This window comes from Pholcus phalangioides, unplaced genomic scaffold, assembly GCF_987345545.1.
Source record: "Pholcus phalangioides strain wild (caught in Gottingen) unplaced genomic scaffold, Ppha-v1.0 ptg000013l_1, whole genome shotgun sequence".
Classification (NCBI taxonomy): domain Eukaryota; kingdom Metazoa; phylum Arthropoda; class Arachnida; order Araneae; family Pholcidae; genus Pholcus; species Pholcus phalangioides.
The window spans coordinates 19,827,106-19,840,382 of NW_028301606.1; the positions used below are offsets into that span (position 1 = coordinate 19,827,106).

The following is a 13,277-nucleotide window of genomic DNA, read 5'->3' on the forward strand; positions in this document are numbered from 1 at the left end:
CCAGAAGTTCACGAACCTTTTGAAGGTCCTTGGAGAGGTTTCAGAGGGTCCGTGAGCTTTTATGAGAATTTTTTTTTTATATTGTTCTAGCCTATACTAAATATTGTTTTGTAAATGGGTCCGTAGCCTTCATTTTATTGGCATAATGAGGTCCGTGGACGTCATCGTATTGACACAGAGGGGTCTGTGAAACACAAAAGGTTAAGTACCACCGATCTAAACTAAAGGATTTGTTGTCACAAATCAACCAACTAAAAAATAGTCCACATAGCAATTATTTCCTTCAAAATTCAACTTCATGGGTGGATATTGCGCTTATTACATGCTAAATACGTGCTAGCACTCTCAACTCATTTGTGCCCACTGTACTCATTTGAGCGCAAGTTAACGGAAAACTGCACTCATTTGAGCACATCTTGACACAAAAACGTATGTGTTGAAAATTTTTTCGGAAAAAAAATACTCGTGAGCACAAATGGTTAAATTGATGACATTTTTTTGAAGTGATCGATAAATAGCAAACATAATTTTTGACAATACATTCTGGTGCATACCAGCTTCCCTAACCACAATCTGATCATTAATTGAACTGATTGTGTAAGTATTTATGATCTTTTGCCGCACCCGTTATATACATAATAATATATTAACCCCTCAGCGACGTCTTACGTACCCAGTAAGTGCGATTAAATCACCGTATGTCGTCGTCATACGCGCATAGTACGTGGTCGGTGGCCAACTGCATATCTTAATGTTTTAATACATTTCACGACCTCTGCATGTTTGGTATCATTCGCTAGAGAAATAACGTCTCTTTGTACAATCATAACTATTATATTATTTTTATTTATCACATTTTATTGTGAGTGATGAACGTTTGCTACTTGACACGTGCGAATCCGAGATATTATTGTAGAGAGCATGTTTTAGCCCCGTTGAACTATAAAATGTCCTGCATAATTGAGTTAGTAGTTCTTTGTTACAGCCACGAGGCTGTGTTGTAAATCCGATTTTTTGCAGCTGTAAAGAGAGAAAAATAATTTTACCTCAAAGAGAATATCATATAAATTTTAGTTAATAAGCGCGATATTTTATAATATTATAGACAAGAAGTTATTTTATAAACCTAAAAAATTTCAAATCAATTCAATAGTTAGTTTAAAAGTTAAAATTTTTTTACTAAACCTCTGTGGAAACCGCGATTCCATTTAAATCTCCTTCGGGTTTGAGGGATTAATTGTTAAAAAAAGAAAGAAATTGTGCTATGATTCGGTCAATAAGTACTTACTAATAAAAGATGTCTCCCATTTAAGGGAAAAATGGTACCACATCTTTTCTGTAAGAATATGTATATAGTGGCACGTGATTTACATCTAGTGGATCTCCATCATTGGAAAAAGAGCCGCGTATTTAGAAAATTCTGCAGAGTCGCTGCTCATTGAGTTGAACTTGAGAAATTCCATTATTTCTTACTGTAACGAAGAAAGAAAACGAACTGTTTCAGTATCTGAAGGAAACTAGAGGAGAAGGGGAAATCAACTCGGAGCCGGAAGTGACTTTAATTACCGAAACCGTACTCTCTCTCTCTCTCTCTCTCTCTCTTTAAAATCCGGATGCTTATTATGTGTCGGCAGAAAATGAGCAAGTTACTCAAAGATCTTATTACTTCGCAAGATTTTCAAATGATACTTCTTCACTCTGATGAGACTCCATCCATCAAGAGATTCATAAAGACGGTTTTTTGTCCTTAAAAGAATTGAGCAGAAATTTTATGACCGAATCATAATCAAAAAATAATAATTAAAAAAAAAAGACGATCGTTACTTAACTTTTTAAGCGGCAATTATAAATCACTAAACCACCCTTCAAAATGTCATGTCTCTCTTAATTGAACAAGGCTTTCTTCCGATTTTCAACAGGTGCAAACTAAGTAAATAGGAAAAAGTTTTACAAAATATCTGGGTTTGTCAATGCTATAATAAGAGGCTTTTATGGCGACGAGATATTTCGTCATTGTCGCTTAAATGGTTAAGGTATGGTCAAGGTAAGGTAAGCCAATAAATGGTTCTTAATATTTGGAAACCCATGGCCGGGCCTGGTTGATTTTTTTTTTTAAGTCAAAGATCCGAGAAAAATGAAGCCGTGAATCTCACTCACGGCTCGGTTTGACTGATGCCAAGTGTCCGCGGTTGAGAAAACACAGAATTAAGAGATTATTTGCTACGTTTTTGTAGAAAAAGAAATGTTGGTTCTTCACTTACACATGTGTGTACTCTGTGTCTATAAATCTTAATATACACTCATTGCCATAAACATTTGCACACCCAGAAGAAGTCGTCAAAATGAAACGAAATTTTACGCATGTAAGTACTACGTTGATATAAGTAAGTGATTAGAAAATCCAAGAAAAAGGATCATTTATTGCAGAAAAAAGTACAGATGAACAGAAGTTTTAGTACTCTGTTGGACCCCCCTCTAGCGCGAATGCACGATGCGATACGAGCGGGCATTGAGGCATACAAGTTCCGTATGATGTCCTGAGACATCTCGTTCCACAGTTGCTGTAAATGCGCCTCTAGTTCGACCAACCTCGTAGGGTGTCCAACTTGTCGTCCCAAATGATCCCAGATATGCTCGATTGGTGACAAATCTGGGGATAGAGCAGGCCAGGGAAGGGTGGTAATGTGGCGGAGGCAGTCTTGTGACATCCTTGCTGTGTGTGGCCTAGCATTGTCTTGTTGAAAAATGGCTCCTGGGAGCCCTGCCATGAGTGGCAACACATGTGGCTGAAGGATGTTATGGACGTACCGTCATTGTGCCATGGATCAATATTAGGGGTGACCGTGTATCGTAAGCAATGGCACCCCATACCATAACACCAGCTGTGGGAGCGGTGTGTCGCTGTAAAGCGAAGGCAGGATTGAAGCGTTCACCATGGGGCCTCCACACACGAACACGATTGTCATCACTGCTCAAGTTGAATCTCGATTCGTCGCTGAAGACGACCTGGTTCCATTCCGTTGCAGTCCAATCCCGTCGGGCTCGACACCACTCCAAACGGAGGCGTTGGTGGGTGGGTGTCATTGGCAGCACACGTAATGGGCGCCGCGATACCAGATGTCCTTCAGCCAGGCGCCTTGCGATGGTTCGGGAAGACACAGGGGCCCGTAGTGAAGCTGCTGCCTGTGTCTGGAATGAGGCAGTTGGCTCTACGCGTGCGTTTCGGATGATGTGACGGTCTTCTCGACGACTGGTCTGTCGAGGGCAAAGCTGCATTAAGCCGCTTTCAAGCGGCTTTGGTCGAGGGCGTCCTGAATCTGGTCGCCGTGTAAATGACGTCTCTTCTGTCCACTGGTCCCAACACCTCCTCACAGTCATCCCGATGATTCTTCCCCTATCGAACTCTGACAACTGCTCATATGGTCTTCGACGGCGGCGTAACGGCATGTCCACCTCAGCATTTCCTTTGCAAACGATTAAATACACTCCAGTAAGCGCTGCTTACCTGTTTTATACTCCAAGGAGAACGAAGTTCAACGCCCTCTAGTGGCATTAAGCAATGCGCAATCACGCTGCATTTCTAATCATTTGCATATCTGCCCGACATGCACCTTCAGGCCAACTTTCGTTTCGATCCCACAATTATTTCTTGGTGCGCAAATTTTTATGGCAATGAGTGTATATATATATTTTTACGAATTAAATAATTTCTAAAAATTTAATATTTATTTCTATTCTAACCTCTCGGGAAAACATAAGCTGCAGATAAGACAAAGCACTACATAACCTGCATCTAAAAATTTCGATGTTTTTTCTAGAGATGTGAGAATATTCTCAGAGAACGATAATATATTTTGAGAATATTCTCCTGGATGTAAAAATTTGAGAATAATCGAGAATATTCATTTTTCTTTTAAATAATGAAATTTTTTTACCAATTTTGTTTATATTATGAAATGTAAATCAGTTTTCATTGCCTGAAATATTTAAAACAAAACAATTTTTGGTATAATCACCTCATAATAACAAGTTTTAGTTCGAAGTCTAATTTCTGAACTCATTTCTGAAATATTATCTAATTTTAAATAACTTTTTAAGGTTTTAATCTGAAGGTTTCTAAAATCTTCGTAACCAAACTTTTAAAACTCTCACCATTATTAGTAGAATATTCTCTCGTGAAACTCAAGATTTCCCTCTTTCTACCTATACATTATTCAATCGCAACAGATTAAAAGTTGAATACTTATGATTTCTTTTAAATTGTATGATTCTTTTTGAAACACCCTGTATTATAAATTACTAGAGAATATATTCTTATCGTAAAATAATACGAATTATTAAGTTATTTATAGAGATTATTTATTATAATGCATGTTATTATACAAATATTCTTGAGAATACTCTCTGGAAGGACTACTATTATAAATAACTGAAGATATAAGATAATATTGATAATAATTCTTATTTTCGATAAGAATATTCCCCAGTAATTTGTAAAAATAGTCCTTCCAGAGAATATTCTCGAGAATTTACATCTCTAGTTTTTTCTCTACGTAATCCGCAGATTATGCGCAGAAAAATACGGCGAAAAGCACGTGATTAACTTGGTACTGTTCTTGATGTACAGTCAAACTCGGTTATAATGATATCCGAGATTTCGCGAAATTTCGTTGCAACCGAATGACGTTTTCAGATCCTATTATAGAATAAATCGTATTATAGAATAACAAATATAACTAGAATGCAATTAAATAATGCTCATGAAGTTTTCTTGTGATTGTGGATGATCGTATTTTATCAAAAAAATACGGGAAATTTTACCGCAGATTCAGGAAAATACGGTAAATAACACGTGATTAAGTTGGTACTGTTGTTGATGTAGTTGTATAGCATCAACTGCAGTGTCACGGGAAGCGTCATTCAAACTTTTCGGGAAAAAGAATTGTATATTGTATGTGAGAGTGTTGCACACCACGTAGAAATGACGAGAAAGCACGTATGGTTGGCCTCTCTCTCTCTCGGGTCAATCAATATTAAGTACTGTGCGAACTTCTAGGAATTCTGTGTACCGTTTCTAGTATTTTCTTATCACAACCTTTTCTTTCTGATGGGGGAGAAACATCTACGTGGGTGTTCGTCTTTTCTTTTCAACATTTCTATGTTGGGTAATAATACACCCTCACCACAAAGGCTGCTGCGGGAGCATTATCAAAATACACTCCTAGTCTATGTGATAGCTCTCTCTCTCTTGATGATTATTTCAAGTGATGAAATTAGTCTCTCTCTTATTGTTGTGACTCGATATATGCGCTAATGTGTTGAAATTCCCTCTCATGAATATATGATAATTTGATTAATTAAAAAGTGGATCCCCTGATAATAGAAAGGTGTCGCTTTGTAGCAAGGTTCTTAACCCCTTTTATACGCTGTGACCCAAGATTATCAGCGTGATCAACTTTGCGATCCATGGGTCGATTTCAAATTGAAATAATAATAATAAATACTTATTAAATATATTCATGAACAACAAAATGTGTGTGTGCCTTGTTTTCAAAATTTGTGAAGTCAGTGGCGTTTTAACGTGTGGGCCAATTTTTCCTGAGCCAAGGACTAAATCAAACAGTATCCCCAAATAATTGAAAACTTTCATTAACTCTGAAATTATTATTATTTCGAATTCAGAATTTTTTTCTGAAATAATTTTTCATTAGCTCTGGAAATTTTTTTCAATATTTCTAGAATTATTTACGCATTTCTTTCATTAATTTCAAATTCTCATCAGTTATAAATTTTCATTAATTTTTATTTAGTGTGTTCAGATTTTTCTATAGATATTTTGCGTATGTGTTTTTGGATGCTGAATTCCCTCCAAAAATTTTGTTACGCCTTGAGACATCAATAAGACAAGCATTTGTGAAGAGGGAGCATATGCTAGCCATATTTTTCGACATAGAAAAGGCCTACGACCGTACTTGGAGGCACGGAATTCTTTTCGACCTCTATAATAGCGGCTTGCGGGGCAACTTGCCCATTTTCATTAAGAACTTTCTTGCTCGCCGCATCTTTCAGGTACGGATCGGAAGCACGTTATCAGCTCCCCAAATTCAAGAACAAGGTGTACCTCAAGGTAGCATTTTAAGTGTAACACTTTTTATTTTAAGACTCAACGGGGTGTTGAACCAACTCCCGTTGTCTGTCACTGGCGCACTCTACGTGGATGATCTGTTGATATCTTACCAATCAGTGAATATGAGGTCAGCCGAGAGACAATTACAAACCGCTCTCAACAAGATTAGCAAGTGGGCTCATAATAACGGCTTTTCATTCTCCGCTGACAAGACTGTTGCTATGCACTTTTGTCGGCGTCGAGACCTACATGATGACCCACAATTGTTTCTCAATAACAATCTAATACCTATTGTAGAAAATACTAAATTCCTCGGCATCACATTTGACAAGAAACTCACTTTCAAACCTCAAATTGCGCAACTAAGAGCTCGTTGCATGAAGACGATGAACCTCTTGAAGGTCATCTCTTCTACATCGTGGGGAGCTGACCGTAAGTCGCTCCTCCACTTATACAAAGCTTTAATAAGATCGAAGCTCGACTACGGCTCCATTGTATACGGGTCGGCACCTCGGAGCTATCTGAGTGTGCTCGACCCAGTCCACCATCTCGCCCTGCGGATTTGTTCTGGAGCTTTCCGGACGTCTCCAATGGAGAGCCTGTATGTCGAATGCAACGAGCCATCACTGACATCAAGACGCCAACAACTTTCTTTGAAATATTATATCAAAATGAAGTCTTTACCAGGTCATCCACTTCATCGTGTCATTTTTAATCCCTCATTTAATAGACTATTTGCTGCTCGCCCTTCATGTGTTCCATCTTACGGTCTTCGTATGAGGGCACTTGTGGAAGAACTAGAATTAGACATCAGTCGTGTGGCCCCAGTTGCTTGGCAACTGGCACCATGGGAGCAGTCTCTGCCAGATGTCTCTCTTTCATTATCATTATACCCTAGAGCCACCACAGCAGATGTCATATATCGACAGATATTCTTTAGGCACAGGGGTAGGTACAACAGGTACTTCCCCATATATACCGACGGCTCCAAGAGCCCTGGCCATGTCGGTTGTGCCTACATCTGCTGTGAGGAGACATCTTTCAAACTTCCAGACACATTCACTATATATTCGGCAGAACTGTACGCAATCCTTCAGGCTCTACGTCATATACGACGCAAACGCCACCGACGATGCATTATCTATAGCGACTCTCTCAGCGCATTACAAGCACTGTGTTCCTGTACGTTTCACACTCATCCATTCATTCATTCCATTTTTCATGAACTGCATTACCTCATTCATCATGGTACCACAGTAAAATTTTACTGGGTACCAGGTCATGTAGGAATACCGGGCAACGAAAGAGCAGACACTGCAGCTCGAACAACAACTAACATTGACAATAACCTTTTGGTACCTGCCAGTGACCACTTCTCAATCCTCCGGGAAGTGATGCATCACCGCTGGCAGCACCATTGGAACAATCAAATTAATAACAAATTACATGCCATCAAGCCCACACTTGGCCATTGGCGTTCGAGCTGCAGAACTAACCGAAAGGAGGAAGTTCTGCTTGCCCGGTTGCGCATAGGACACAGTCGTATCACACAATCATATCTTTTATTACGAGAGAGTCAGCCACAGTGCCCACATTGTCAAAGTCCATTAACCATTGCTCATGCTTTTACTTGTTCACATCATCGTCATCATTTTACGACCGCTTTTGGTCATAGTCATCTTTCACTTCATGACATTTTAAATGACCACAGCGATGCATCTCGCATTTTTAAATTCATCAAAGCCATTGGTTTTTATAACAAATTATAGATTTTTACAATTCATGTCATTTTTTTATGCTTTACGTTGCTTTTTATCATGCATGATTTTAGTATTTTGACATGACAAAAGGATGATTTTTCTTATTTTTATAATTTGTTTTGGCGCAGTTTGACCAAATTGGTCCTTGCGCCAGAAAATTTAAAATCCAATCCAATCCAATCCAATCCCTCCAAAAATTTATGAAATCATGGCTCAAGAGATCCAAAATAAAAATAGTTTGAGACCCAGAACAGGTCGCAAAAATCGTTAAGATGGACTGAAAACCAGCGACGCAACAAAAGGACTTATCACCAGATTGTCAGTGGATTTCTACGACCTAATTCAGAATTCCTTGTGGTCCAAGTGGGGGATGCAACCCATAAATTACGAACCACTGCCTTATAGCGATGATTCCCATTACACTGTCTGTTATTACCTGAGCTAAGTTTTGTAATGTATTTAGTGATAGCTCAAAGTTGATGGATGCTTTCTCGCAGCTCATCCCGTGTAGCATTTTTTTTCCCTTCAATCAGTATAATCTTTCAGGCCTGGAATTCCAAAAGGAGTGTTGTGAGTTGGTCAATGCCGCCACGAGTCGATTGGGAAGGGGGTAAATTACACCGAACATAGTGCATTGCAGGGCTGGACATATGACTGAAATGACTAGACTTAGCTGACTGAAATCTATTGCCCGACATGCTCGGGGCATGTAAAAAATCCAAATATAGGAAACAATTTTTGGGGTTCATGGAAAATTTTGAGTTCAAACAAATGAGAATTGCAAAAATATATAAATGTTTACAGATATAATTTCTCTTATTATTTAAATTCTTCAGTAAGTATTTTCATCAATAGATGGCAAGACATTTGTTTTGAATGTGTATGTCGGGGGGGGGGGGGGCATATACATAAACAAAAATAGAAATTTCGTTAGGCTACACTATAAAAATTTTGTAAAAGTTCTTTTACAAAACTTGACAAATACAACCAATAAGCTTATCGGTTGTATTCAGTCGAGTGTAACCGATATGCTCATTGGTTGCATTTGTGAAAGTTAGCGTAATGGAGTACCATACCCCCAAAACTAGGTAGTCATCACTGATAAAAATTCGTGGGGGGATAAATTGTCTGAAATCGGTCCGTGTAAGAAATTCCTTAGTGTTGTAGAAAATTTTGAGATTCCTTCAAGCAAAGGAATAATTTGAAAACTTTTTTTTTTAATGTAGTGCAATGCTCTTTTCTATATTATCTGCATATTTTCATCAATATATATAGCAGCACATTAGTTTTGAATGCGTAAGAAAAATTTGCTCATAAGGGAAAACTAAGCAGTGCTTTTCGGGCACGTAAAATATGTATTGATTCGGGCATGTATTTTTTTAAGTTACATGCCCGATCGAGCGTGTGAATGATTTTTGAGATTTATCCAACCCTGGTAAGTAGTAGGGCTGTATTTCTCAACCGGTGTGTTACAGTGCTTTGGGAGTTTCGCTTGCTAGCACGGGTGTTGTGAGATATTTGAAATTTCTTAGGGCGTCGCGAATGTAAAGAGAATTTTTGAACCCCTTATTTTAAGATCTCCCATAGTTTGAAAGAGTAGAATCCCAGGATCGTGGTGGCCAAATCAACGACTCTCTGACCTATCCATCGTTCCAGTAAAGTTTTCTTTACGTTACAATATGAACTTAAGCACTTTCAGAAATTCACTTTTATCTGCGGCTTTTTTGTATTAATTCCTCCATGGTACTCGTAGTTCACTAAATCTGTTCGTTTTTCCACAGGTCGCCCTGAAGAAGGTTGACTAAGTACAAGGAGAAGGGTCCGGGAGGCTGCTCTCCCGGATGACCGAGTCCGAGCCGCCTCCTCCCCCTGCCCCACCACCCCCAGAAGACGGCCTTCCACCTTCTCTGTTCTCATCTCTTCTCGGGGACGAAGACGACGAAATGGACGACGAGATGGACGCTACTTCCATGTGGTTGAGGCACGAGGACGAGACCTCGTCTCATGCAATGAGGACGGAAGACGAGGGCATAGATTGGCAAGAACGCTATTTCCAGCTGGAGATGGCCCTGCACAGGTTCAGGGACCATGCGACAAGGATGAGGGAAGCTCTCCAAGGAAAGGTATAGTATCAAAACTGGTGGCTTCTGAATGTTCTCTGCACCAAATCTCTGAACCACATGCAAAGTATCGCGAGCAAGTAAAATTCAAAATTTTGAAAGCTCTTCGCTACTTAACCCTTTGCACTCGAGGCCTTTTTCGCTCAGGCGAACCAGCAACTCGAGACGATTTTCCGCATATTTGGTGAATTTCTTACAGATAACTTAAAATGATTTCACACACAATTTAACGTTTAAAACTTTTATATTTTAACATTTTATATATCTTTATACTTCAAATAAATAAAAAAATCTAATGGTTCTTTTATGTGTGAAGATACTTGTGGTCCTACGGCTCTTTCCCCGGATACAAACGGTATTCTTTGTGGTATTTCTTTGAATTCTGTGCACGTTATCCATTCTGAATTTTCTGTCTCTTCTTCGGAATCACTGTCGCTTTCACATTCACTATCTATTACCCTGATTTTTCGCCTTCTTACACCTCTTACTTCATCACTGCTTTTCTCCTTTCTATTATCAAGTAGTCTATGCATAGACGTAATTTCGTTCCTCCTCAACGAAAAATCGAACTCATCTTCACTTAAACTGATTCCTTCATCGTATTCCATACTTATTGGGCTCCGTAACTTTGAAAATAATATTCCTATTGCCACGACTGTCGAGTCCGAACTAACGCGAAAAAACGCATTTAAGATTAAAGATTGGCAGTTGTTTTATACGCATGTATTGTTGAATACACTCATGAAGCGATATTGCCGAAACCAAACCTAAATAAACATCGTTACTGCTCGAATTATCGCGTCAAACCGAGTGGTGATCGAGAGTCACCTCTCGAGTTACCGCATAAAATCAAGTGGTGACCGAGAGTCACCTCTCGAGTGCAAAAGGTTAATACTAGATGTAATCCGTTGATGGCAAACATAGAAAATGCGTATGCACTAATGATAGAGAACAACTTTTTCTTCGAGACGAAAAATGTTTTTTCTAAGATTAATTTTATTTAGAAACGCAAAATATTCTTTTTGGCGACGAATCGGAGACCTCTTGCTGAAATTTTATTTTTCTAGTGATACCTAATAATTCGTATTGAAAAATAGAATTAAAAAATTGGCTATATAATTCACATACTCTGCATGTATCACAAAAAATTATGTATGACCCGAAAATTAATCTTTCATTCTTCGATTCCGAAGAGAAAGGGGGTAAAAGGAAAAAAAACGGTATATTTTTCTTTTCTCAGTGGCGAATTCTAATTCGAAAATCTGCATTGCAGGTTGCAGAACTGGAGCAGAAACTGAACGAATCTGATCGCAGAGCAGAGGAAGCTGAGGAAAGGGTAATGGTGTTTTATTCATTCTACGCATTACTTATTCAATTGCATCGGGGTTTTTTTTTTCCAATGTATGTATATGATATTTTTTGTTTCAGGAAAATGAAAAGTTTTCTTGGTAAAATGAAAAATGGTCTGGGGAAATATTTGGCGTAAGTCGGGGAGAAAAACTGAGAATTGAAATACAGGGTGTACCAGAAGTCCTGACCTGTTTTGAAAAAAGAAAATTACAAAAAAAAGATGTTGAAGATATATAGAGACAAACGGCTCAAAGAATTTAAATGTAAAAAACAAAGTTTTTTTTTTACGTACTAAAAAATTTCTACAAGCGCATCTTTAGTGACGCGGAGGATGTCAAGCCTATATAGCATTTTTTGTCATGTTGCTTTTAACACGCGTGTTATAAAGAATGCAAGTAAGGATGGAAGTTGAAAAAAAACTTTGAAACCTTCTCTTCCAAATGCTTTAAGCCGTTTGTCTCTATTTTCAACAGCTTTTTTTTTTTAAAATCATTTTTTAAAAGTTCTTGTCAGTATTTCTAGACCACCCTGTACATTTTGAAAGCTACGATTTTGAATAATATTTCTTTCATCAGGAGTTTAGTTTCGGTCGGGGAAAAAGTTATGCAAAACTTACCTTTTGGAGGAAGGGCACGCTGGTTTGAACAAATTTTGAGTTTTAGTTTTGATTGATATCATTTAACCCTGTAAGCTGTTTTTAAAATTTTCCTGATCCTCATTATAACTGCCACATTGGAAATAAAAGCGTTTTTAAAAAAAAAACCCGAGATATTTCGAGGTGACTGAAGTAAAGCAGATGAAGTTTGACGAGATATCTCGGGATTGCTGCTTTGCAAATGTTAAAAAAACTTCATTTTTAAATGAAGGAAGTTGTTTGAATCATCATGCGGGTATAAAGTTATTTTCTCTTGGTATTTTCAGTTTTTAAAAACATTTCAATTTTTTGATAGCTTTGTGGGCCCACTTTATTCACCCCTGAATATATACCTCTGCTCCCTAAAACCCGAGACATTTCTGCGGCATTTTTTGAACTAAAGAATTTTTGGAATCAAAACGCTATATTCAATATTTTATTCATGAAATGCAGTAAAACTCTTGATTTAACGAATCAATCAAGACCGACAGTATATATAATATTCGTTAAATCGGAGTCGAGATGATCATTAACATTGTATACTCACGGCTTGAAAAAAATATCGTTATATCGGAGATCAATCGTATCTCGCCCCACCTCTGACCCATATGAAGCGGTTAATAATCGTTTTACCATTTGATTATTGCGCGATATTAGAAAACATATGTCCACTTTCATAAAAAATTTTTTTACTGCAACCTGTGGCGTGTGGATGGAGCCCGGATGAAATATCAATAACCCGCGCTCTATTTTTCATTGCCGCTTCTCTCCTCCATTTTAATGATCCTGCTGGTCCCTCTGTCGGCGTCAGGAGATCGCGTGTGAGTCATCGAATGATGGGGGGAAAATCCCTGGTAAACAGCGCCATGCGCGAGGGATGCTGTGTGTGATGGAAGTTTACCAACTGATTGGGAAATGTCCCATCAAAAAAAGAAGGTTCCGGCTGTTGAGTTCCTCTTATTAGGAGGACTTAGATAAGGAGGAGTTGTTGCAGCTGCTATCAAGGGTAGTTCTTAGAACAAATGAGAAAATTGATATTACCATTACTGTTTGTATTATGTTTCTCAGGGGGAAAAAATATCAGGATTTGTTTTGTTTTTTTTTAATGAGGAACTACTTGTAAATAGTGCCTTCTCAATTCATGCCCCTTCTTCCCAGGCATGGCCCCCATGGCTCCATGACAAGGAAATCTAGTCAAAAGTTTCGAAAATGAGCAAGTATAGTTGTGAGCAGGTACTTCTAGAATGGGTAAGGGCCCCAGAAAAATTACTTTGCCCTAGGGCCTG

At 38.3% G+C, this 13,277-nt stretch overlaps 1 protein-coding gene across 3 annotated transcripts in view; it reads left to right on the forward strand.

The window, feature by feature from the left end:
• Nucleotides 1–13,277, forward strand: part of LOC149078741 (uncharacterized protein CG43867) — a 102,237-nt gene that overhangs the window by 13,437 nt on the left and 75,523 nt on the right. For 2 of the 3 annotated variants that reach the window (XM_089240841.1, XM_089240842.1), the window contains exons 2-3: nt 9,669–10,010; nt 11,281–11,343. In XM_089240841.1, coding sequence (XP_089096967.1) covers nt 9,729–10,010; nt 11,281–11,343 — 345 coding nt within the window. In that variant the 5' untranslated portion in view covers nt 9,669–9,728. Of the gene's footprint in view, nt 1–9,668; nt 10,011–11,280; nt 11,344–13,187; nt 13,240–13,277 lie in introns of those variants that run through there. The other variant, XM_089240843.1, reaches the window with a different exon arrangement.